Genomic DNA, 27,831 nt, shown 5'->3' with positions numbered 1-27,831 from the left:
CAGTAGAGCATGGACAGTATTTGCTAAGTGCCAGCTGTTAATCCAGGGTAATGAGTTAATTTTTAAAGGAAGAACTTGCCATGAGAGAGTCATACATGCTCCCACAGCTCCTAGATGGATTGCACCTTGCTGGGATATGGAACCCAGTCTGGGAGCAATGGTGAGGATGGTGCCAAGCTATTTTTCTTTCTGAGCTTGTCTGTTGTCATTACCTATTTTGCTACATTTTATGACTCCTGCTTCCAGATGGCAATTTATATCTTAGCTGAATAATAATAATAAAGGTAATTTTTCTCCCTGTTTTGCAGATACATTCTATAATTGTGATAAACAATGTGTATCACCGCAAATGTATACTGTGTGCTGCTGAAAGAGCACGGGCAGCACACTAGGCTGATTTTTCCCAAGCACACTTTTACTTATGGTGGTGCAGAGAAGAGACTGAAGGAATACCAGCTGTTTTTTTCCCTCTCCTGCTACATGACTGGCTGATACACCATGTGTTCATTCATGTGGCTGGTGGAAGGGCAGCCATCCCAGGCAGACCAGGACAGTATCTGTTAGTGGGTTTCTATGGGGCAGTTCCTTTACTTTGGTTTTCTTTAGCATCTGTTTTTGAAAGTAAATTAATTTAAAAGGGTGACTCCTTTGCTTGTGAAGTATTTTGAGTCAATCTTTGGGTAGTCAGTCTATAACAGAAACTACTTTTGAACTGTGTCTTTATGTTATGGGGAGATGAATGAGCGGTTGGTGAAAGCACTCATGAAACCCTCAGGATCTGTTAGCATTCCTCATTTTCTAAAACTAGATTTCTAGCCCCACCGCTGTAACTCAAAAAGCCAAAGGGTTTGAATGTGTGTGTGCTTGTATGTATGAACTCCTCAAGCTACTGGTATCTGCATTTGTTCTCTTTGAGTCACCATTATTAAATCTACCCTGGTTGCTGCTCAAACCCTATTGATGACCATGATGATGTCCTATATTTGTTCTTTATAAAAAGAACTTGTCCAGTTTATTGCTGCAGCAATTTGATAATAATTGTTTATGTAGTGGACATCTTTAGAGCTAATTTGGTACAGGCAATGCTTTGATTAAACTGTCTAATGCTGTATGCTCTTTGGAAAAGTTATCAATACCCACATTTTCATTTTCCTTTCTCTCTTTTCCTTTTAAGTAGGTAATTATTAGACTTTGTATAATTTTATTAAAAACTAGGCTACACATCCAGTATTCAGTTACACAGTATCTTGAAGAAAATGTAGATGAGCCTGTAAACTAGAGGTTGATGGCCTAGTGGGTCCTTAGCATGCCTTCAGCCTGTGCACTAACTTCCAGGTTGAATACTTTTGTGTGATGATATTCACGTTGTCCTTTATCACATCCTGAGTAGTGCAATATAGTGCAGAAAGTGCATCCATCTCCTATGGAGACAAATTGCTTTTCATTTTCTGTGTGAATAACTGACTATTTAGGTCTTGAATTCATCTACATACATTTGATGAACCAGTTAGATACCTGTTCTTGTTAGGTACCATCTGCAGGCAACGGAGAGAGACAGGCACGTGTGCAGGGTGATTCCTCCCCCCCTCACCCACCATTCAGGATCTGAGATAAACTCGAGAGGTTCCTGCAGAGCGAGTCTATGACAACTGCATTCCTAAAGTAGGCACTGCAGCTACGTGCATGAAGTTGCCTGGGTAAACTGCACTGTGACATTCAGTCCTTATGACTTTAACCATTTATGTGTTAGGACTGTGGACCCAGGTATGTGCCTGTAATTTACTCAGTCATTAGAGGGAGAAGGTATTTCCTGGCAAGAATAAATATACTGGACAGATGTTGTACATAGATGGGAAGAGTCATGCTGTAGGGGTTTCTGTCTCTTTCTGCTAAAGAGTGTCTTGAATAACTACCTTGGAGCAGGAGCCTAACTTTTAGATGGCTGAAAAAGTCTCATTGTTAGTGTCTGTCCTGGGTTCAGCAGTAGCAGTCATGCAACTGTATGTCTGACTGGGTTTAAACCACAACAGTGTTAAAGGAAAGTATCATCCCAGCAGCTTAATAGTCATCTTTTATCTTATCCGGTAGGATAAAACAGGCAGCAGGATGCAAGCTTCCCTGTAATGTTCTGTGAGTATCATTCAAAGTTATTAAGCTCTGATTTGCCTGAAGAGTTAGAAAATAGCTCAGCCTTCATTGTCATTAACTCAGTTACTTTCAGCTGTACATCAGATTTTATGACAGAGAGCTGAAGTCATTTTACCAATTTTATGTGACGCAGCAGGTAGCCAAGATACTAACTGGGTAGGCTGAAACTGAACTTTCAACTTAGTTGTGATGGCATAATAGCAGAAAAATAAAGTAGATTTAACTGTAGATACTTTGAATCCATTAAGAGAAGGGATGGAGAACAGACCACTATTTTTTCAAGTATGGGTTTCAGGAAGATGTTAATGTTCTCACGTCATGATGATCATGATTTGATAACTACGCCTGCAATGAATTTTTAGTAGACTGTTATATTTCTAGAGTTTAAAATCCTTTAAAAGTCCTAATAATTCAATAATCATACTGCATGCAAGAGTGAACAAGTGGCTGCTATACTGCAAAAGTGCTCACAAGGCTACGAAGACCAGCTATGGACAAGTTGCTCAACATTGGCTTGTGCAGTCTTGTATGAGCTCTGCAGTGCAGAAGCAAGATCAAATATGAGTTTAACTCATTCTAGTTACTGGCTGCAGTGTGCAGAAATTCACACTTTTGGTGTGAGGACATAAATGATGCACCTAATGACATAGATGAGCCCAAACTTGATGTTTTCATCTGGGCAACTGATAAAATATGGGCTCATATTTTTAAACACAGTCAGTAACTGTGGGTGGTGCAATGTGTAAGTACCTATCTTGAGAGTCTACTAGTTAAAATTTCTGAATTAGCCTTACACTGACTGAGGAGCTTTTAATGCTTATGAACACAAATACGTAGCGCTAGAAACTGGGTGGAGTTTACAAAACTACTTTAGTTCTAATATTTCTACACTGGTTTGCAGTGAAAATGTGAGCAGCTTTTAAAAGCTTTATCTAGCAAACAATCCTACAATGTGCCTCATCTCTTGAATCATAATGTTGCCTGTTGTATCTGCAGCCATCAGGTATTGTGTGTCAACCAAACTAAAGAAAAGAATTCTAAGTCAAAGAGATCTTTTAATACTGCAGAAGTCAAAGAATACAATCCTGAAAGGGTCCTCTGGAAATAATCTGATTATCGCTTGCTTTCCAAAGTTTATAGAATTAATTATATCTACAACTTCCTTGAAAGATTTACCAACTGTCCTAGACAAAGTATTCTGTTGTTTATCTGCTCTTACTGCTACAAAGGTTTCTAATATTCAGTTTAAGTCTTTTTTAGTGTGATTGAGATTCATTAGTCCTTGCCTAACCCCTAGTGGACACGGAGAATATAAGAATATAATGTTCATCCCTTTTCATTCTTTTTCCATTTCATGCCTATAAAATATATGTTACTGTGTTTTCCTAATAATGTCCTTTAGAGAAATATCCTTTATTTCTTCAGTCCTACCTTGCTGTATTTCCTAGACTTCTATTGTTTTCTGTGTTCTGATGTATCTTCAGTGTTCTGCTCAATTGATTTCTTCTACCTCAGGACAAATTTTTGCATACGTCCCTATTGAGTTGAATCCAACCTTTTCCCTCGTCATTCCTTCCATATGATAATTATTTCTTTTGCCGCCTAGGCAGACCTGTAGGCTGTCCGTGCTGTAGGCCATGCTCAGCAAAAAATAAACACTTGCCTGAAATTACATTTAAGCCTCTGTTAGGATTCTGAGGAGGCTGTGCATGCTGAGCTGGCACGTAATTTCAGTTCACATCAACACACACATATGAATATATATGACTCTCTGAAACTTTACCTGTGATGTGTCTGTGTACATGTCACACTAACAGAGACCTATTGCTACATGCCTCTAGCAAACAAGTGACTAATCGGGCAACTGGGCATTTCCATTTGGGGGCTTTTCTACATCTTTTTTTTTACACTAGTGTATTTTCCTGATCATTTTTCTCTATTTTCTTGGTAACAAATTACTTCAGCGTGATATTTTTTTTCTCACATCTAACCACTATGAAAACATTAACAAGCAATAAGCAGCTGTTTTATGCCAAAGGAAAGCTGTAAATTAATCTTGTAATTCAAGGGAGTTGCATGTTTTGGATTCGTGGCAATTAATTCTCTGGCCCAAAGAAGGAGACAGAAACTGAGTCTAAAAAAACGTGAATCAATAGCTCTGGACAAGTTCTTATAAAATGCCCATGAGGTAAGACTCAGATTTCTTCCTCTGCTATGGGTAGGTGCTGCACACTTTACCATTAATCACGTAAACAATTCCTCCTGTGCAAAGCTGCATCAGGTATTTAAGGCAGGATCAGAGCAAGATGTACATTGCCTGACTGTAAATCTATTCCCGAGATATTCAGCAGTGTTTTATAGATAATTACATGTTATAAAACTGTTTGAAGTAGCAAATAAAAGGTGAACTACTAAACATGGCTGCAGAATGGTTGCATATCCTGTGGTAATTGGAAGTGATTGACTTCTTTGAAAATGGCTTTTGAAAATGAATGAATATTTCCCTAAACTTTTCTTAAAAAAATAGTATGATAAAATCCCAGTTTAAGAAATAGACTAGTTATTGTCTAATCCATTATTAAGTTCCTCTTTTATCTGGGAGCAGGTGAACTCAGCTGTAATAAAAGAGGAGAGAAAGAGACTCTTCTTAAGATGTTTTCATTGCTGATACAATACTTAGAGTAGAATTCCCACATTTTTAGGATTTTCCGAGCTTGCAAGATCTTTCCCTTTTTTCAGTAAATCGATAATTTCCTTTATATTGAGAGAAACATCTGTCCTGGGTGATTTACTCTGTTTGCTCAATGAAGAAGTAAGAAAATAGCAAAAACCCACCATTTAAAACAGTCCTACATAAAGCTTTTGAACTTGTTAATCTCCATCTCACTCTCACATTCTGTTGGTTTCACAATGACCTGATTACATGTTGTTTTGTTAGCAAGTTCAAACACCTGTACTTGGGGTCTGAGAGACAGAATTGGAAATAAATGATTCACACTCGCAGGCATTCCAGAAGTTCACATATCATCTTTACAGAAACAGTTTCTGGCTACAGTCAAGCATAGAAGAAACCCTGATGGTTCTCAAATGACTAGTTGAAAAGTATAAAAAAAATCCCCCAGAAATTCTATTTCTATATTGCAGAGAATTAAACTAATGAAAATTAAACGCGGTCTAGACATGAAATTCTCATGGAAAGCACCATTTCCTAAAGCTGTTCCTTTAGGAAATGGCACTAACAATACTGGGCAGTGCCATCCTGAAGTGTAGTATAATTTTTATAACGTACAAAAACATTTTAAGACTCTATAAACCCATGAACACTGACAGTCCTGCCCAGAACCACCATTTCACTCGCCATGGATCTTCCTGAGTTTATTTTGGCACTAGTCTTAATGACTCCAGGTAGTTCTTTTTATGTCTTTAATATGTAGATTGCTAGCCTGGGAAGACACTTACCTTTTCTATGCTACTTTGCAATCCAAATGACTGTTAACTCTGCTACTTTGCAATCCAAATGAGCTGCTACTTCTGCAGCTTTCAGAAGTTATTTGAATTCGTTTCACAAGCAGGTGAGGCAGTTCAGAGGCAGTCTGTAACACAGACTTTCTTTCAGGCCGCATTCCAGCTGTGTTAGGTGTGGGAGCAAGCTAGTAAGCAACCTCCTACCCTAGCCCCTGTGAAAACCCTTGGCTTTGTTTTCAATTCAAATTCAGGTAGTCGTCTTCACACAGAACATTTATAACCTACTTTAATGAGCACTTTTCTCAGCAGGCTTAGTAAATTGGACTTTTTGTAGGTAAGAGACAGTGGGATCTGTTTTTTCAAGCATTATAATAAACTGAGATACTGATTTATTTCAATAATTCATTTTTTCAAAATTACTTTAGAAGTGAATAATGTCTTTGTCAGACCGGATTTAGAATTTCTTGTATTATTGTTCTTAATATGGAAATCACAAAGAAAGTTCCCTGGCTCTGTCACTGACGGAAACAAGTAAGGAACAGCCTCTGGATTTTATGCAAGATGGACAGACTATTTCTAGGTAGATCTAGTTAGAAATGGGGACTAATCTATTTCTGATTTCTGCAGAAGTGGTGTGTGAGCTAGCAATAGGTAAATAAACAAATAGAATTGAGAGAGGCCTCTGGAGCCCTTGAACTTCTGGTAAAACAGGGCACAGATTGATCATAGCCTTTTAACTGCTTTACACTTCAGAACTTCCCTCCAGTGCACACACGGTTACAGCAAAGCTGTAATGAGTTTTTACTCTCCTTGACTTCACAAGCAGAGTTGATGGCAGGAAAAAAAAACAAGCAGACTCAGCAGAGAAGTTTTGAATGCTCAGGAGAAAGAGCTAATTTAACTGCAAGAAGGTCTCAGAAGTAAAAAATCCTTGAGATCAAAGTCCAAATCAAGTTCAATACATGCAAAGGTGAAAAGAACAAAAACCTCCCAATCAAACACACTGTAAATTACTGCTGAATGGGAGCTGTTTGATAAAACTATCCTTTTTTTTTTTCAGAAAATGCCAGTCTGTTAAAAAATAAAATAGAAAAAAAAAAGAATCATAGAATCATAGAATAGTTAGGGTTGGAAAGGACCTTAAGATCTTCTAGTTCCAAGAAACCAGAGGACCAACAGAAACCAGCAGGGAATACAGGGTTCTCCAACTCATGTGAGTTCTATTGACATTGACTGTGAAATAGAAAAACAGTATTTTGCATAGTAGGAAACATGTACTTGCAGCAGAAGAGGCACTGCTGCAGTCTAGAGCCTGCTGGGTTCAGGTAACAGCCAGCTGAAGGTGATTTTGGCTGCAGAATGCTGCTTGTGTCTGTGTTACCTGTTTCTCCTGCACATGCAGAGAGCTTACAGCTGAGAGTTGGGAGGGCAAGAGGGGACTGCAGCACCTTCAGTCACCCCAGCCAGAGCTCATTTCCAGGCCCTCTCCTTCCTTCTCTCTTGTCTGCCTCCTTTTACATAACCTGTTGCAAAGCAATAGCCAGGAAACCAAGCCTTGTCTCTTGTGAGCCTGGCATTTGTCTTTGCTTGGGGCAGTGTTATGTCACTGAGTTTGGGGTGAAGGTCAAGGTTATATACCAAAGCTGGTTTATTCCTGGACAGTATCGTATGTCATATTTTCATTGTTCTCTCATGGACTATGGTTAATACAAACATTAGTATGTTAGGAAAATATGGGTGGAGAACATTAACATGGATTTTGCATGTCTACTACATCAATGAAATCCAGGTGGATTACATTGCCATAACAGAAAAGAAAGGTTCTGGTCCACAAGACACATTCTGCGCACAAAAGTGAAGGCTGGCTGAGAACAAGAAGCAGGATTTCCTATGATCCAGTGGTCCTGGTATCCTAAATGGCACAAATTTCGGAGTACGGGGAAGACTGGTAAGTGCTCCTTGTACTATCCAGCGTTTACAATGGCAAGGATGTAGGGTGGTGCAGTTCCTTTTCTATGCTGTTGTGGTGACAATGTGTGCTTCTCTCTCTTCTCCCCACATGTAATTTGAACCTATGTGGAAAGGAACCTTTTCTAGACATCCACATCAGCGCACATGAATAGGGCAGTGGGCTTACTCTTGCTAAAGGTGCAATCCCAAATATCATTGTATTAGTGAATGTGGGCTCATTGGTATAGATCCGCACAGATGCACCAGAGCTATGTTCACTGCATGGATTTTCACAGTTGAGAATATGGGACTATATAAGCTTCAGAAGCATCCTGTGCTACCGCTGTTGGTTTAAGCTGGAACTTAGTTTTACAAACCTTTTTGCACTTGGGCTGGGTGAGGGAGGGTGTCTCTTTACTCCTTGATTGAAACTGCTGCTTTCAATATGAACACAGGACACACAGAAATGCATCTTTCTTAACACAAAACCATTTCACTCAGATTGCTTTTAGCTTTCCTATTTGAAGATATAACTTGAAAGTGCCTTGGCGTAGATTGACATAAAAAGGAGAAATGAAAGGCAATCAGGTAAATAAGAAAATTCTTATTTACTAATTTTTACAGGGCCTATTGTCATGGCAGCTCAGCAAGGGATTAGAAAGATTTAAATGTAAATTAGATCTGTCATTCTCAAAACTGAGTTTGTTATTCAGAATTGTAGGGGAAAAAAATAAAGGCAAAAGAGCCTTCTGTGTTGCCTTTAAAAGCCTAGATCTGAATCCTGGAAGGCACTGAGTACAAGCCATTTGGCAGGAGGCCTCCCAGGGGAGAACTATGCTGCCCATCGCCAGTTTCCTTTAGCTGGCACAGAGGAGCACAAGTCAGAGGTAGCCTTGCATATGCAACTGTGCCAGGGCAGGAAAAATAACAATAATAATTAAAAAAAAAAAAAAGATTTACAGATTCTCTAGCACTAAAGTGGCTCCTTCAAACAAAAGAGAACAGAGGTGTTAGTTGCTTATGAAGGTTCACCTCTGGGGGTAGCTGAACCTTCTACCAAATGGGGGATCTTGGTCAAGTTAAGCCATGGTTCTCCAAAAAGCAGTTTGAATCTTTAGGCTGGAGTTGACAAATATATAGAAAATCTTGGCTAAAGAGGTGGTAAATTGTAATAGAGTCATATCAAAATGGTGAAAGCAAATCTCAGGTGCGCACAGGGCATGCCAAACATACGTGGTGCTGTCAAAACTACTGGTGTGACTTCAGCTCTCACAGCTTAACTGCAAGGGGTGTAACGCTGCCTGGGTCTGGCTGAGGGCAATGCACAGCAACATCAAGAATCCTGGGAGTGAGTTAGGGAAGTCAGCCCCGTATTGTGAAGGGGTGAAGGAAAAGAGCATCCTGAGCGATGTGAATTGGAAGGCAGGCTCTGTCCCATGGGCATGGTGGATGAGCATACTATGGAGTAGGTCCCTCTGCCTTGGGGATGTGGAGGTTAAGATGGGCACTTTGGAGAAATGAGGTTGGAGGTGGGGATATACCAAACTGTACTGGGGCAGAGAAAAAGAACAGGACCTCTGTGGAGGGTGGGCTTAGAAGAAGGGGATATGGGGTGTGCAGAGAAGGATCTGACAGGCGTGACTGAGGTTCACAGGATAGCTGCAGAGAAACAGGTTACAGCTGCCTTAATACCTTGTTTTGCTGAGAGATGAAGAAGTGTAGGGAGGCAGGATTCATCTCAGTGGAACCAGACTGGCAGGAGAGCAGGTGATGTGAGGGGAGAGGGGAAGGGAGATACCACATCTTCAGCTGAGCCCCCTGCCTCCTTTCACTCCATTCCCTTAGCCTTACACAAATCACAGTGTTGAGTTTTGCTACTGATTAATAATGGGATCAATTCCTCAATGCTTTGTTTTTGGGGCAGCAGAGTTCAATTTTGCCTACACTGCTTAGAACCTTTGGACCATCTCTGCCTTTGCACATTACCACTAGTTTTTTTTATTATTATTATTTGTAGCATTCAATGGTATCAACGGGGTGGTATTTTCATCTTTTTATCAGCTTCTCTTCCCATCTGGGATGACACCGCCTCTCTTTTCAGCTGCCAGCTGTGGCTTCTGTAATTTTTCACCTCCTGCTGCCCAGGAGCACCTTCCAATTTGTATTATATCAAATGGAAATGAGGAGCCACCCAACAGCCATACTATAATGATTTAGAGGAGCACAGTAACATTTAGCACCAGGTTATTGGGTTGAATCCAGCTCATTCAGTAGCAACTAAATATTGTCAGTGCCTGCTGATGGGCTGGCAGCTGTGGGGCGTGATACTGGTGGCTTTTCTCCAGTTGCTAATGGACAGATATCCACATCATAAAAATGCAAATAAAACTAACGCCTTTGGTGGCAGGCTTAGCAGGGGCACTGAGGCTGTTCTTAACGCTGAGCAATGCCCACAGAGAAGACTGAGAGGACTGGGTGAACAATCTGCAGATCACCCACCTGCTGGGGGTGTTCCGGGGATGGGAGCCTTCTGTATCAGTGACTGCAAGTCTTGTTTTGGAAGAAATAGTTTGATGATAGAAGCCAGAGGAGATGTTGCTGGAATGAACTGAACTGAAAGTCTTGAGACTGAAACCAATTCCAAAGACAAAACTGGTTTTATATTGAGGAAGAAAAGGGACATTTTTTAAGTTGCTATATTACAATTATAACAGAGGGGCCACAGCTCAAATCGGCTCTAACCTGTGGTACTGCCTGCCATCCCACTGCTCTGGGAACCCCTCAACACAAACTACAACATGAGCATAGTCAGAGCTAGGAGTTTAACAACAAACAGCGGATGGTTGTTTAATTATCTTTATCTGGGTGTTAACAAACTCATCAACACCTGCAAGGGATGCTCTGGTGGTCCTGCCCGAATCTCTGCGGGAGCAGGAAGCTGGCCCAGTGTGTCTCAGTTCAGTGATCTCCAGGCACAGCAGCCTTGCCACTTGCTTACTAGTGAAGGATCTCCTCCTACGATCGCGTTTCCCGCCCAGCGTGGATGCACTGCCTGGGGGTACTCAATGCTCCGGCCATGCAGGATACAGTTTTGCTTACTCCTTACCCCATTTCTGCATAGCCATTACTCAAAGCACTGCTGCATCAAAAAGCAAAATTAAGTCAAGCTATAAAACATTTCTTACTTTAGGAAAAAAGAACTCATTCAAAGCTTTTTTCAGTGGACTATAAAACACAGTGTAAAACCTCTGACAGGTAATGTGTTGTTATACTACTTACTGCAATCAGCTGTGACAGGAGACACCTTTAATCAACTACCCTATAATTATGCTAAGGCTTTCACCAGATACAAATCCCAATTGGCTGGGCCAGAGCCCTGCCTTTCCAGACAGGAATAATTATTTTGTCCACTCACTCGATTATTCACTCCAGCAAGTCCTGACCTGTAGAACCATGTGGGTGAGTATTTATTGCTTATTTTTATATTGCTTACATTTTTACTGTTTGGAAATGTAAATCTCAGCCAGGGAAGGTAAATTTCAGTAGGACTTACCAGGAAGATTGTCAGGAATTGTGAGGTGTAACAATCACTATTCTGAACCATGTATGATGCTACCACCCCATTATCTTTCAGCCTGTTTTAACTTTTTTTCATAGCAAACGATACACGGAACCATTGCACACACAACAGATTACCTATAAGCTGCAGATATGTAGCTCTTGGAGGTATTGAGTAAAATCTGTGTCTCCATACCAACAAAAGTGCTTAAACCAACCTAAAAACTTGAAACAGGTCTTAATTCAAATAAGATTGTTAGTCTACAGCGGGTGGGAATGGCGTTCACTTAGAAGTAAAAGTAGGGATTTTTTGGGTTTTAGGAGTCTATTGGTATAAAATTCTGCCTGGGGAAGTTTAATAAGAAGTTATTTGTCTCTAGTGAATGCTTCTAGTCAGGGGTGAAAGAAAATACACCTGATTGTTTTCAGCTTTCAACAACTCAGGGAAATGATATGTTGCAGTGTAATAGTTATTTTCTATGTGGAGCCGCAGGTGGCTAAGGCAATCCACAAAATATCTGAGGTAAGAGTCAGAGTTGCTCATAAGCAATGGAGCGCACACTGGGCACAGCTTGCACAGCTGCAGGTTGGCATGGGTCTCTGCTGAAGCCAAGGAGAAATCTGAGAGAGGGTAAGCGCCAGGCCTGAATGGCACACATTGTCCCAGCTCCCCTGGCAAGTGGTCTACAGTCACTCTCTCAACACCATAGATGTTGAGATCTCTTACCCTCTAGACTTCATTGTGGCTCTCGACCTTGCTGTTTAGTCAAAATGTATAAAGGTTTGTAGGTTACTTCAGGTAGAAGAAGACCCGGTGAGGAGGTCAGGTATCGCTGCTGTTCATAAGGACTGCACCAGCTTGGCCTCCCTAGCAGTGGTAGGTCCAAAGAAAAAGAAATTGGTGTTGGCTCAGAGCCACAAGCCTCTGCGTTCAGCTCCCTCCCTGTAAATCCTTTTCCTTAGGCTTCCTCCAAGGGTTATGTTAATGTGCTTGCTCTGGCAGGTCCAGCTGAGCTCCTTTCTTCTTTTCAATTGAAACTGTTAATTCTCTGCATAACTGTCTCCGAAAACAGTGCTAGATAATGCTAATGCCTCCTTTATAAATCACCAGTGTTCTGCATAGCTTTGTACTCACCTTTGCTTTGAGCCTTTGACATCTGCTTACCCATCTCTCTCGCTTATCTCCAGGGATGGGTGGTAATTACACTGGCTCCTCGGTATTAGTAGGCTTATCAAAATAACAAAAGGCAATGAGGATTGTGAAGAAACAGCAGGTGAAAAGGGACACAGTAGGAAAGAGAAATTATCTTTGAGAGAAGGTGCATTTCTTTACTGCGGTTTCATATTTTCCTCGGATTGTAGTTATTTATATATAGGTGTGTGGAAGAAAGGAATATGGAATGAATTACAGTCCCAGGAGAGGAAGTTTAAAAAGAGAGAGCATTCAGGCATAGCACTACAGAACTTGAAACACATACTGTGAAGACAGATGTTACTGTGCAAACTGGTACTGAGGTTAATAATACATATTTATTTCCAAGGATAATTCCCTTTGAGGACACCCCCAAACCCCCCTGCCGCCTCCTGTTGCTCTAGCTATGAAGCGTTGCTGCTGAAAACCCAGGAACAAGTTCATCCATGCAGGCTGGGCTTACTCCAGGGGTATATCTGCTCCCCTGCTTTTAAAAGGGAACGCCATTATAATTTTTTCTTGAAAGAACCGAACCAGTTTCACATTCAGAACTGGCCGCTGTGTTAATTTTAATTCTGCATTACTTCTGAGAATTAAGCAAAAGCCTGCTCTCTTTTCCTCAGATGTTCTCCAGAGCAATCTTACCTCTTCCAAAGGCACAGCTGCTTTTGTATAATGTAGATCATTTTACCATATTAATCCCTAGACCAGGGTAATGGTTAGGTTGGCGGAAAATATATTTTTAACACAGATGTGAAATGCAATCTGCTTTGTCCAAACGTGTTGAAGTTATTTCTGTGCTGCTGTTCTTAGAAGAAAAGAACACTGTATATGTTCAGTTCAGACTTCTGGTTTTCAAAATAATATTCCTATGGGAGCTAATGATCATACATGTTAATAGCATATTATAATCCTCCATAGTATGAGCTCCCTGTGATATTGCCTATGCATTTGCAGGTATAATATTGTCATGTTTGGAAGAGAGCGCTGAGAAGATCTAGTAAAGGAAGCTTGTTCTTGTACTGTAACTCCAAGTGCACAGTGATCTGCATGACAGCCCTTTGTAAAAATTGCTGTCCAATAGAGTTTTAAATAATACTGGAATTCAGATATTGCTGCGAAAAAAAAAAAAACCCTGCCCCTGGACATCTTGGGTCAAATTTCAAAGCATTATCTTGCTTGATGCAATTATTCAAAGATTATTTGATTTACTCAGTTGATGTCCCCAGTGGGAGTTGGACCAGATAACCTTTAAAGGTCCCTTCTAACCCAGACCATTGTATGCTTCTATGAAAATTTGTCTACAGCTTTGTCAAGTTCTCAGATGAAGAACAGGTTGAACATAAAGGCTCAACCAAAGGAAATCAGGATTGGATTTTTTGTTTGGTTGGTTTGGGGCTTTTTTTGAATGCTTCTAATTAAAATTATTCAAGAGGGTTCAGTGTAATACAGTGAAAAATATTTGACTAATTACAAACCAAAGAAAACCACTAGTTGCTTTTTAAAAATGGGTCTGTGATTTGCTCTATTCTACATTAGAGTTGTAGCGGTGTAGTGCAGAAATGTGTTACAAATATACCCCCAGGTCAATCTGTACTCTAATAAGCTAATTGATATTAACGGTAGATATGATTTTAAAATTTGTCTAGTAATGCATATTTCTTGCTACAAAAAATGTTTGGACTTGTTTTGCCATAAAGCAGTAGAGATTCAGCAGACAGTGAATATTTTGCAGAATAACCTTCATGAGATGGAATACTCTGCAAAGTGACAGTGATGGACTCTTTATCTTGTCCGCTATTTCTGTGCAATGGAACTGGCAGAACTCAGACTCTGTAATGACAAACCTAAGTATGCACAATAAAGCACAGGAAATTTTCCAAATACTCTTGGAAATGTGTTCAGACAGTTTATTTGGCTAACTTGCTAAAAATTAGAACATCAGTAAACAAGTCATTAGGGTATTAAGAATTTTTATGAAATTGAGAATTAGAACTTGCAAAAGAAAAAGAAACCAAGAATGGAGAGGATAGTATTTCCTAACATTTGAAACTAGTCATGGAACGCTGCAGCAGTCATTGTAAGACTATAAAACAGAAATAATTGGGATACATTAGTAAAAACATATCATGGACTCGTTTAAATAATTGAATGGCAGTTTGACTAAATCTTTTGTATATACATCTTTAAAGGGGGGCTGTCTATAACCTGAATGCTTATCTCCTGACCTTTACATCATTGGCTTTGTCTTCCACAGGCAACGGTCAGGCATGCCATCACAGAAATCTGTTTAGAAGTTTTCTGAGACTTCAGGTCCTCACACACTCATTGCCCTGTACTAGGAAACAACTCAAGAATGGGAGTAAGCAATGATGAAAGAGGTGGTTTGGCAGTTCTTGATGATAAAGACAGCCACAGCACTGGGGTGTAGTTTGACAACCATGTCTTAAATCAGACATGCTGGCTAAACTAGCCAGTTTTGCTGGTTTGTGTACTTAGTCATAAAACCCCCTTCCTTTCTCTTCTTTTGGCTGAGGTATTTTTAATCTGAACAATTCATTATGTGGCCTCAGAAACAGTTGCCCTAACTCAACTGAGATTACACTGAAATGAGGGTGGAGTTTAGGAACCACTGTCAAACGTAAGTGCTTAGCAAATTCTGACTTCACAGGGAAGTGCAGCTTAAATGCATTCATAACAATGAGGTTACTTCATAACAATGCGGTTACATCTTGCTATACAAAGACCATCCTTCACACTTAATGTCTCACCGGGTTAAACTTGCCATCAGGTGTGCAGCACTGATGGCTCATACTCCTAGAGGAGGACCTTCATTCTGAGGAGCATCCTATTCCTCCCAGATATTAATGTTATCATCGCAACATCAATGTGTGTTCGAATATCATTGACTTATCTTTTAGAAATGCCAAAATGACCCAAGTAGGGAATGCAATATAACTGCAGGGTTATTCTGCATTTCCTCTGTGGTTGTGTCATGACTATGAAACCTCTTTGTAAGGAACAAACAGCCTCTAGCCCAAGGACTGCGCCTCTTAAAATAAACAAATATATAGCAGGGTTTAAACCCTCTCTAAGCTGAAGTCCCAGCAGTGATACTGTTCCCTTCATCCAGAAGGATTCTGCTTCAAGTTCCAAGTTTGTTAACACCAATTTAACATATCCTTAGTCTGTTTCTCAGATCCTAGGAGTCTATTCTATTTCTCCTTAGGATTTGATCAGTGCTGATCTGTTCACAGAAGTCTTCAGACATCTTTCACAACTTTGTTTTCATAGCCTTCAAGATGAAGGAGGATATAAAGCAACTTGACCAAAGAACTTATAAAGTTACACTGTCTAATACCATGTTTTGTCTCTATTGTTGGGAATTATTTTTACACTAACATAGTGTTTATATGGAAATGAAAGAATAGGGACTAAATCCTCAATATTCTGGTCCCATCTGCATGTTTGACCATGTGACTTGCACCACAGCTTTAGAAGGATTTAAAGACTTGGATTCCTCTGCCCTATCAAAAAAAAAACCAAAAACAAAACAGTTCCACATGCCAACTTCTGAATTCATATTTTCCTTGGCACAGGAGAAAAGCCCAACCAATTTTTACATTGGTATTTTCTGTTACTGTTTTATATTACTAATTAATAGGCAGCAACACATTGTGTGCAATGCAAGAAACAGTCAATAAACATTTAAACTATGTCATTTATAACCTAAAATTATATTGATAACTAGGGCTTAAAAGTATTTCTACATGCTATTGTTCAACCAGATACCGCAGCTCAGTAACACCCAGCTTCTCCCTCAGAAGTCATGAGGAGCACCACTGCTTCCTCAGCATTCAAACTAAACCAGGGAAAGTGAGATTCCATGGGGTTTTTTTTTTTTTGGTTTTTTTTTTTTTTGTTCTTGAAATCTGAGAAACATGGTTAAGATTTACTAAAATCACAATGTCAGATACTGGTTGTACTTATTGGCTTAAGTTTCTTTTTAATGTTAGCAGGTCTGACTTCACTAAGCAATGTCTAATCATTTCAAGGCTAAACATGGACTTTCATGTCTAATTTTCATTAAAAAAGCCCAAACCTGAATTCTTCTAATATTTAGTGGCACTTCTTGACTATAAGCCAAATAACATAATGCTTATTTGATGGGATACATCATCTGGTTGTGGTGCATAATATTTATGTGAAGTCCAAAGGTATGTATAGTATTCCTCTCCCTTTTATTTTCTGTCTGTGGCCAAGTGAGGCATTTTTTTTCAGGCTCCCCTGGCATCTATGACTGACTAGCTACCAAAATACAGGAGCACATTTGCTGTACTTTCAACTGTGTGTTTCTGCAGTGCAGTTCATGCTGTGAAAAATGATGAAATAATTATACCATGAAAATTAAGATGATTCCCTCTAATAGTTAACTTTTACAAATGCCAAATTTGGGAAAATAAAGCAGAAGCTATTTCCTTAGACAAAGGGCATTTAGATCCATCAGTATGTACTCCTGGTCAGGTAGCCCCAGAGCAATTAGTGTTAATATATTGTAAAGATATTGACTTTTTGACAAAGACAAGGGTGGCTTTATGACTCAGCTCATTCAGAAGGATGCTCAAGAAGACCGAAAAGAGCAACATTTATCAGAGCTGTCATTGTTAGGTGGGGCTACAGGCAATCCTTTTAACTGGAAATTATTGCATACAATAATGTATTAATTTATACCCAGCAGAGCACATTACAGCAAGATTTGGAGGAGCATCGTTTCCCAACAATCAGTTAAATCAAACTTTGCAACATTAGCCAAAAATAAATATGTTCTAGCTAAACCAGCAAATACAGGATTCAAAACAATGCTTTCCTCTTTTCCTCTACATCAAACCAGCATATTGCTGAAATCCACTCATAAAAAAAAAAGCCTGTAGGAACAAAGAAAAAAATTTGTGTCCTGCAGTTTTCTGACTTTGGGTGCAAGAAATCTTATACAACCAGAGACAGGGGCACAGTAAAAGCTGAACCAGTCCCACAGCTCCTTTCTGAGGTTATCCCACTTTGTTAGGACAAAACCAATCCCATGAAGGATCGCTGTCCTGGCAAATACCAGTATATCTCAGCTCTCTATGTGTGATAGTTTTATTCCATTTTAATAAGATGTACTTGCATAAGTGGAAAATACTTTCCCTCAGAATTTCAGTATGGATTTCTTTTAGTTTGTCATTGAAGTATCAGTCTGTACCATCTTGGGAAATGTCACTTTGGATAATACAGCAAAGAGTGAGCAAGGGGAAATGCTCTGTTGAACCTTACAAACAGGGAGGGTGAAGGTTGGAGGCAGTCTTGGCTGCAGTGATTATGCAATGGTGAAGTTCAAGGTCCCCAAAAGAGGCAAATGGCAACCACTGATTTCAGGAGAGCACACTGATGTCTTTAGGCATCAGCTTGGAAGAACTGCCTGGGAGACAGCCCTAGAAAGATGGATACAGGAGCTGATTGACTTTCAAGAATCACCTTTTCCAAGCTCAAAAATGGTCCACATGTAGGAAATCAAGAAAAAGCAGGAGGATCTCCTAACAAAACTCAGACATAAGAAGGAAGAACACGTGAATGGTAAGCAAGGACAAGTGAACTGGGAGGAATAGAGACACTGCCTGAGGTGTAAGGATTGGATTAAGAAAGCCTAAGCCCACTTGGAGTTGAATCTGGAAAGAGATGTTAAGGGCAACATGAAGGGCTCTACACGTCTGTCAGCAGTAGATGTGGGAAAATGTGGGCCCAATGCGGAATGCGGCAGGCAGGAGGTCCAGTGGCAAAGGACGTGGAAGAGGCAGAGGTACTCAATGGCTTTACCACCTCAGTCATTTCTGGAATGAAAAAAAGAGTGGTGGAGGGAAGACTTGCCTTCAGTGGAGAAGGATCAGGTTGGGGAACACTTGAATAGACTGGACATACGCAAGTCTATGGGGCATGACTTCATGTGTCCGTGAGAAGCTGTATGTGTTGAATTGGCTGGCTGATGTCATTGGAAGGCCATTCGTGATAATCTTTGAAAGGTCATGGTTATTGAGTGAGGGTTCTGAGAACTGGATGAAAACAAATTTCACTTGTCTTCAAAAAAGCCAAAAAAAAGGAGATCCAAAGAACCATAGGCTGATCAGCCCAGCCCCACCTCAATCCCTGGGAGGCTGACAGAGCAAATAATTCTGGAAAACATTCCTGAACATTAAGCACAAAATGTGATTGAAGTAGTCAGCATGTATTAAGAAAGAGGAAATCATTCCTGCCTAACCCAACAGCCTTCTACAAAGAGATGACTGGCTTGATGAACAAAGGAAGAGCAGATGATATTGTCTTTATTGCAGATTCTTTTGATTTTAGCAAGACTTTCAACACTGTCTCCTGTGATATTTTCAATGATGAAGTACAAGCTAGATAAATGGATGGTGAAACTGAAGAGTTGCTGAACTGCCAAGCTCAAAGGGTTGTGATCAGTGCCAGGAAGTCCAGCTGGAGGCCCATTTCAAATGATGTACAATAAGGGCTCATACTGGGTCCAATACCATTTCACATCTTGATTAATTAGCTGAACAGAGTGCTCCCTTGGCAAGTTTGCAAACAATGCAAACTTGGGAGGAGTGGCTGATGCACTAGAGGATCATGCTGCTGCTTAGAGGGGCCTTCACAGGCTGGAGAAACAGGCTGATGGGAACCTCATGAAGTTCAACAAAAGCAAAGTCCTGCACCTGGCGAGGAATAATCTGATGAGGAATGTGCTTCATCTGTCTATTTAGCAGTGGTGATACCACACTGTAGTATTGTCTCCACCCCTGGTGTTGTTTCCCCAGTACAAGAAGGAAATGGACATACTGGAGCAAGTCCAGCAAATTGCTACAAAAATGAATAAGGGATTATAACAGTTGTCATATGAGGAGAGGCTCAAAGAGTTTAGATCAGAGGAGAGATGGCTTTTTCCTGTTGTCATGTCTGGGCAGTTGGGGGAAGTGCATGAAGCCTTGTTTTCTACAAGACTCATCAAGCAGATGCCATGTAAATGAAGTGCTGCTCTTGGAGCAATTTAAACACAGCCATACGTTGTTTCCTGGTGATCAGATCTGTAATATAAGCCTATCTTATGAAACTGCTTCTTGGCAGGATTTCTTTAGTTATCACATCAGCAGGTGCAGAATGATGAAGTATCTGTATGAATGTTTAGACTTCAATGCATCTGCTATTTCTATACCAAGAACTTGTTTGCCTCCTGTGATTGATAAGGCTTTTTAAGATAAAAGAAGTGGACAATTGAAGACTAGGTGAAGGAATGCAAACACAACTGTGAGAACTCCTGTCTACTGCTGCTTATTCATCGTCCCAAGAGAAAAAAAGAGCTTGACCATGAAGGAGGATTCAAGCTTGTTGAAAGCAATAAGCAGTCACCATACATACCTCTTGATCATAGGGTCTGAAGTATCTGTTGTTTCACTTTTCCTTTACAGCTCTTGGCCTTCTTGACTGGTAGTCTAGCTTTCAAGGCACTTGTTTCCATTTCTTCCAAAATGTTGATGAAAATTTGACCATTGAAGATGAACAAAAAGCTTTCCTGTAAGGGAGAAAATAAAAGCTAAGCTAAATAAAGAAGTGCAGAACTACACTGGAGCAGAGGTCAGCTCTTTGTGAAAAGATATGGAGTTCTCTGCAGATATGCACATAGCACTGTGAACACTGGGGAAAGAGGATGACTGGGCCAAAATCCTAGCTGAAAGTTTGTGCAGGTCTGTGGAAGAGAAGTGCTGATGACACTCCTGCTAGAGAATGTAGAATGTGCTTTACGTTGCTTGATTTATGGTCAGAAATTGGGCTCTAGAGACTAGCAGTGCTACTGGGAAGATGGAGCTGCTACCATGGCTTGTAGGAGGAAGCTGTTGCAGTTATAGGTCTGGTGTACTTTGCACCTCGCCACCTATGCTACATTTTATTTCCCTTCCTTACCTGTCTTTTGTGTATCTGCTAGTGAGTTCTGAAGTGATGCTTGAAGATACTGCATGGACGTACTTTCTGCTCCTTCTACTTGCACTTCCTACTCCAGGACTATAAGGTTCTGCTTTTAAAGAAAAAGTCTTTCTCTGCTGCCAAACCATCTTCCAAGAACCCTTGCTATAGGTGCCTATTTGCCAGTTTTTCAGCTGTGCATGCTTATGTCTTTGAGTAGCTGTTTTCATTCACATGTACTGGGAGCTCGAAGCCAACAATATTGAATTGGCTGTTGTTCCCTTCTCAGCCAGGTTGGGGACCAAGCAAAAGGAATGGCGAGCAGCTCTATGTTTCTCCACTGACACAATGGTCAAGAGCTGGCAATGCGCCCAGGAAGAAAAGGAATAAAAGGGAAAAGATCCCTACTGCCTGTTGGCATCAGAAATGATGGATGAGGAAGAAGTACAGTGAGATCTGCAAAATAGACTTGCTAATCTGGGAGCCTAAGAGTATGGGTTCTGGCATGTCTTGAAGATCCCTCTAATGTATGCATCCTCTCTCCTCTGGCAGACTTGACTCCTAGAGATCTCCTCCTCCAGTACAACTTTCTCATTTGTCTTTCATTTCCTTGTAGTCCTCAGAAGAGGCAAATTACCCTCAAATTAAGAAGAATCAGAAAAATCTCTAGAGAGTGTGAAGTCTGTGACCAGGGACAGGATCTAGTCCATTTGTTGGCATAGGTTCCTTTACTGTTTTGATCCCCCAAAGGTCTAGATTTCCATCATGCTGCTCTGCCTTTTCTCACCACCACCACCCCCCACCCCCCCCCCATGATAGTTCCTTTCATACGTGGCTTTCTCTCTCAGACAAGGCAAATCTGTAGTTTTCAGTAGATTCAGATGTGATCAAACTGTGAACGCACACTGGGAAACTCTTTGTACTAGTACTACAACAGTCTCTGCTGTGAATCTGGCTTGAGGCTGAATTTGGGAAGGTTCAAGTCTATCAACCTCCCATTATACTGTCAAACTTTCCTGCTTATGTGACAATTTGATGGATGGAGGCAGTTTGCCATTTTACTGAAACACATCAGAAATATAACCATGCAGCCAGAGGGAGGATGAAAAAACGCAAATGGATTATAATTGCAGCCTATTGTCTCTATGTGCTGTTGGGGGAACAGAGATCTAAGATTCTGTGCCCATGCAGCTTGTTTTACACTAAGTAGTCACAGAAAAGAGAAACAGAGGGAGAGAGATAATTCAGGGTGTAGGAACCAGAGATTTGTGGATTTTCACTCCTAGCTGAATTCAGTAAATGCAAATCAAAATCTTTTTTGGCTTTTCTTTTTAATCTGTACTCAGAGACTTTACGCTGCCAGCCACACTGTGGCCCACTTCATGGTGGCTCCTATATTTTTGTGCACACTTCTATGTACTCCTTAGATACTCTATGGCCTTGTCATGAGGCTCCTATGGAAAGTGATGGATGCAAGTTTGAACTATTTCAAAATCAGGAGGGAAGTGGGTTCAAGTGAGTCACTGCACCGAGGAATGGTTTAGCTCCTGGGCTACTATGTAAAAGTTGATGACCACACCATGACTACCACCGCTTCCATTATGTTCTTCAATAAAAGTGTGACTGCTCACTGTGGGTGTATGGACAACTTCAGCTCTCCTAATGAATTACACGTACAAGCAAACTTAAGGTCACTTAATCTGTAGATCTCAAATAGCCTCCAGCAACATAAAGATGGCCATATACCAAGATGACACATAGCTTCTGAGCCTGTTTAATAGAGCTCTGGACAGAAGATAGAGTACATATACTATTTCAGATACCTCACCGAGTTAAATGAGTGTACATAGATTGTTTTCTTGCATATATACAGCAGTCCAGATTCCAGTTTTGTGTTATCTTTTAACTTCCCTTAAATGTTCTGTAAAATTAATTAAGTAAGAGCTAGGGCTGTATTTTGAAATAGGTGAGAAATGCTACACATACATTACTGTTGATTAAGAGAAGATATTGTACGACTGCTTACAGACTTCAGTCACAGGTACAATCAGGGCTACTATCGAGCATACTCATTCAGATACATGACTCGCTGGATACCAATCCATTGTCAGTTTTATACCTACTTTATATATACATGATTTTATATATGTACAATTTATTTCCTCTATGGTTACATATTATGCTTTTGCTTCATAAGAGAATTTTATTCAAAGATTACAATGCATTCAAAATCACAAATAGTATGTGTGTCATGGTTAGAAATTAAACATTTATCATCTCTTGCTTTATCCACATCTGTCTTTTTCTGCATTAGGTTTCAGAAGTTGTTGAGAGGTTTCCTGCAGCCTGAAATGATGGAGAGCCTCAGATAAAGGACACCCCAATTTTACACCCAAGGAATATTGCTTAATATGTATTAATCTGAAGTAATATACTGTATGGTAAAGCATTTAATAGAGAGCCAACCTTCTAACACCCAGAGAGCATTTAGTTTTTGTCCAGTCAAAACCACCTAATGTAACTGCACATGCTACAATGGAAACTGTAAGACAAATACAAAGTTTTGGTATCTGTGTTACCTATACGTATCCTATAGCATCTGGTATGGTATTTGCCACTCTTCTAGTGTGTTGCTGCTCATCTCTGAACATAAGAGCTCGTCCACTTGTTCATAATTCACCCTTCCTTTCTATCTGGAATGCTCCTACAGAGCTTTGTACTGAAAGGACTGGAGTACAGCTGGACATGAATTTTTTTTCCTTCATTGGAAGCACACTGAAGACATCCACTGGGCAAAACATCACTCTTTTCTATCCAGACAGGCTTGGCTACTATCCTTACAAAAATGAAATCACAGGAGAGGCGTTAAATGGAGGACTCCCTCAACTCTCACTGCTGGAGAATCATTTAAAGAAAGCCAAAGAGGACATCCAGTTCTATATTCCTTCAGATGAACAATTTGGATTGGCTGTCATTGACTGGGAAAACTGGAGACCTGTATGGATAAGAAACTGGGGATCAAAAGATATTTATAGGCAGGAATCCATTGAACTGGTTCAGCAGAGAGACCTCAGTATATCAGAAGCCGAAGCCAGGATTATAGCCAAAATGGAATTTGAAGCTGCAGCAAAATCAATTATGTTGGAATCTTTAAAGCTGGGCATAGAAATGAAGCCAAATCGTCTGTGGGGATATTACCTTTATCCAGACTGTTACAACTATGATTACAAACAAAACCCACATAATTACACAGGGACCTGTTTAGATATTGAAATAGAAAGAAATAATGAGCTTAATTGGTTGTGGGAGAAAAGCACAGCACTTTATCCATCTATCTATCTAGAGACAGCCTTAAGATCTTCCAGAAATGCCCAGCTCTTTGTTCGCAACAGAGTTCAAGAAGCCATTAGAATTTCTTATGTCTCTAGTGCTACTCATCCTCTTCCAGTTTTTGTATATACACGTCCAGTGTTCACAGATGTCTATGAGGAATATCTGTCCCAGGTGAGTGGAGATAGCCCTTGAATAAGGGTTAAAAGATAGTGAGAAAATTCTGTCCCTAGTTGTACTCCAGTAGCTTTCCAAATAGTATTTCAGCATCTCATGGGTTAGCCAAGGTTAGGCTCTGATTAAGGTCTAATCATCTTATTGCAGTTATGGCTATACTTTCCCCTTCATATTTTTATATACACCCATGCTATCAGAGATGCTGCCAATCTGGGGAATCTCTTCCTGGTCATCCAGACCATGAGGAAAGTGAAGTTAGATGTTGTAGTAATGGTGAATGCATTGTTGTCTGTTGTCGTCTCACGTTCTAGATACAGCATGACCGGGCATTGTCCCCAGTTCTGTGGATACCTTCAGGGAGCAAGGGGTGCTGTCAGAGTCCCTACTGGGTTCCTAACCAATCGCTTAAATCCTGTAATCCTTACATTCTTCCTTTTCATGTGCTGTGTTTTCCCCTTGTTCTTTTTCTACCCATAGTCCTCTCGCAGGCCGGATGAGCTTTAAGATTTTTGTTAGGGCTGGGTTAATAGCTGACCCTAAAAGGAGATATGAGCAGAAACAAATTTCCCAGATTAATCTCTGTAAAAGGCCAGAGCCATCCTCTGAAGAAAACTGATTGCTGTTGATGAAAGCTCTTTCTCTTGCTACTTTTCTGCTTTAGCACTTTCTGGTACCTGATACGAAGTTTAAAAAAAAATACACACACAAAAAGAAACAAACCCAAAACCCAAGCCAAACAACCAAAATAGCTGTGCTGTCCAGCTTTTGCTTCAGGCAGCATTACTGAAACCAGCTACTACCAGCTCTGAGCAGTGTCAAGGCAATGCAGCAAAACATAATTTAAAATGGTTGGAGGAGTGTATGTCATATGCCTAACCACCATCTCAGTTTTACAGCCTTGTTTTTCTAACCAGATGACATACATAAATTGGATATAGTTGGCAATGTTTTCTGGTGTCACCTGTGCAACCCAATCCCAGAATAAAACAGTGTAATTGAGAGCAGAATGTTTGCATAGTGTATAATTACTTGCTGTCCTCAAAGCAGTTATTTTGGATATGTAATTTACTATACACATTATACCCTTTGCCCTTGTACAAAGAATCATACTGATGTAAGTAAGCTATAACATGTTTCCCCTCAGGATGACCTGGTAAATACCATCGGAGAATCTGCTGCACTGGGTGCTTCTGGAATTGTGATCTGGGGTGATATGAATTTAACACAAAATAAGGTATGCCAGATTAATCATAACATGACATTTTTAAAGAGCTCTAAAGTGAAAAGGACATAAAGCATTATGATTACTTACATAAGATCTTCTACATTTATAATAATGACTCTATATTGCCAGCAGTCCTATCGAGTCAAAAAAAGCAAGCACATTTGAGGCATATGAAGATCGTCACTGACCACACAGAGTAAGAGTTCAGTTTTTCAGATTATTGGTGTTGGATCTGAGCAACTGGACAAGCTACTATGGTAACTGTAGGCAAGTTCACGCTTAATTTAAGGAAAGAATTCCTATATTCTCATTGCATTGCAGTCTTGAGGTACAGAAAAAAATTACTTGTGCTTGCCCAAAACAATTTTTAAAAGACTCTTCTACTTTTTAAAGTAGTGCATTTAGCAAGAATATTTAAAGCACTAGGAGTTAGTCTGTGAAATTTCAGCGTCAGCCTGTTGTGTGTGTTGGAAGTACTACTTTGATTAATTTCATAGTAAGAAGGATCTGGGTCAGAAAAGAGAAAAAATCTAGTTTGTTTTAGGAAGGGAAAAAACATAGTTTGAGAAACAGTGTTACAAGGATGTTCAAATAAATCTTTCGAACTAGCTCATTCATACCCAGGCAAGCTAGATATCATAAACTTCTGTATGGGGAGACTCTTCTGAAGTCTTCTAAGAGCAAAGAGCTGAAACTCTAAAGCACTGCTGGGCCTCCTGTCATAGAAAGCATAGCCAAATAAACCTCCCAGTTGTTAGGGTCAAACAATCAAGAGCATCTGAGCTTGACTTTATTATATGTGCCTGCATTTGAGAAAGGATTATCAGTTGCACTTGAAGGGGTTTTTTTTTGCCTATTAGTGCAATATCAGACCACAGATAAGCAACCACTTTTATTGCTTGAATTTTGAGATTCATGTAAGGAAACAGAACTTTCCACAGCCCAGTCAGACTATGTATTTGTGCACTAATCACACCTTTTTTTTTTTACAGCTATCAGAGTCAGTAGCCTTTCAGCAATGAACTATTACTGTGAGCCTCCCTTCTGCAAGAATTGCATCAACCAAAATTTCTAGGCAGGGTTTTTATCTATACCTAAAAGAAAAACAAAAAAACCTACCTGTACCTCATATTCACCAAAGTCATCTCCACAGGTGTAAATATTAGCTGTATCTATATGTGGTATTAGGCAAATGCCCTAAGAAGACAGTGTCAGAAACAAAGAGTTTCCAAAGCCTCTGATTATTAAACCGTGCCAAGCATACACAGAATATATGTCATCTTTGTGATCAATTCAAATGCTCAATTCTCTTAGCATACATCCAGTTTGACCATCCTCCCAAAATGTTTTCCATTCAAAAATGCTGTGAAAGCTCCCTTTTCCTGCAGCCTATTCAGGTCAGGGCAAAATTGAAGAGTCTCATAGAGATGATTTGATAGAAAAAAAATATTTGTTCAGGCTGAAGAAGTGAGATTTTCTTCCAAGATCCCTTCAAACCATTCAAGACCATAAAAAAGAACTTTGATCCTTCATGTAACTTCTTTAAATGCAACTGATTCAAGAAGCTACATGAAATATACAGATAAAATGAAAGCCTAAAGTTGTTGGCTTTCTGATGTGTTTTTCATCACATCTACAGCAACTACCCACATAAATTTGCTGTGATCCTTGAACTGTGTAGCAATTTCTCAGATAAACTTGCTTCCAACAACTAGTTGGAACTGTTATCTATTATCAAAACCTCAGAAGAAACATTCATAGATATCCACTACAGTAAAGTGGTGTTAGAATGACAGCATTTTAATGGTTTCTACACTAAACTATGCAGATATGATATTCTTTTCACAGAACACCTGCAGAACTCTGGACAACTACCTTAGGAGGACCTTGACCCCATACCTCATCAATGTCACAATGGCAGCCAGAATCTGTAGCCAGGTGTTATGCCAAGACTCTGGTGCCTGTGTACGGAAAAAATGGAATTCCACTGACTATCTTCACTTAAACCCTGAGAATATTGTCATTCAAATGACAAAGGATGGAAAATACACTCTACAAGGGCAGCCAGCATTTCAGGATCTGCAAACATTCATAGAAAAATTTGATTGCCACTGTTATGCAGGGCAGAGTTGTGAACCGAGAGCTGATATAAATGACATCCATTACCTCCATGTTTGCATTTCAGAAGATATTTGCATTCAGATATCCTCAAATGCGCTTTCTAATATAGAAGACTCTGAAGAAAAGATCCTGTCTAACAGAACTGTATTTTCGTTACCCTCCCAGAGTAAGGTGACATTATCTACACATCCTGAAATAGAAGATTTCCAATCTACCTTTGGAAATAATATACTCAATATAACAATTCCAAAACATAGCACTGTCACAGCTGTGACTAAATATGATTTAGAAGCAAATGATACCCGTACTTCCAGTAGTTCTTCATCCTATAAGATAACCATGTTTAATCTGTTGAGTTTAATTCTAATTTTCAGAACATTAATACAAATGACCTGTGAAAGTGAGAATATTCTTTTCTCTGGCTGTGGTTGAAATTCTGTACGTTTTATTTACAAAGAAAAACCATTCCTGAAAGGCATATGGTCTTATCTGTATCAGGTAACCTTTTCTATTGCATAGGTGACACTTCAGCTTGAATGTATTTCTTCAGTTTAGTTCTATAAACTACTATCTGTGCCAAAGGTATACTGATCTGTAAATATGGATTACACCAAAGGACAATCCAGAATAAGGAACTTTTTTTACAGTTTACATTTTTAACAGTTATCTTAAAAAA

General features: G+C 39.8%; 1 protein-coding gene across 3 annotated transcripts; it reads left to right on the top strand.

Annotated features, from left to right (window-relative positions):
• The first annotated feature begins 80 nt into the window (after window positions 1-80).
• Window positions 81-27,831, top strand: SPAM1 (sperm adhesion molecule 1). 3 transcript variants are annotated; one of them, XM_061467568.1, is made up of 4 exons: window positions 81-160; window positions 22,617-23,806; window positions 24,954-25,043; window positions 26,883-27,831. In XM_061467568.1, exons 2-4 carry the CDS (start codon window positions 22,838-22,840, stop codon window positions 27,585-27,587), a joined length of 1,764 nt encoding a protein of 587 aa, XP_061323552.1. In that variant the 5' UTR covers window positions 81-160; window positions 22,617-22,837; the 3' UTR covers window positions 27,588-27,831. The 3 variants fall into 3 exon arrangements, with proteins under 3 accessions (XP_061323552.1, XP_061323551.1, XP_061323553.1); XM_061467567.1 differs by lacking the exon at window positions 81-160 and adding an exon at window positions 7,080-7,561; XM_061467569.1 differs by lacking the exon at window positions 81-160 and adding an exon at window positions 20,362-20,473.

The sequence above is a fragment of the Pezoporus flaviventris genome, unplaced genomic scaffold (assembly GCF_033815535.1).
Source record: "Pezoporus flaviventris isolate CSIRO_AGI_PZ_B2104156 unplaced genomic scaffold, CSIRO_AGI_Pfla_v1 ptg000045l, whole genome shotgun sequence".
NCBI lineage: Eukaryota > Metazoa > Chordata > Aves > Psittaciformes > Psittacidae > Pezoporus > Pezoporus flaviventris.
This window is presented reverse-complemented; position numbering and strand designations above follow the sequence as displayed.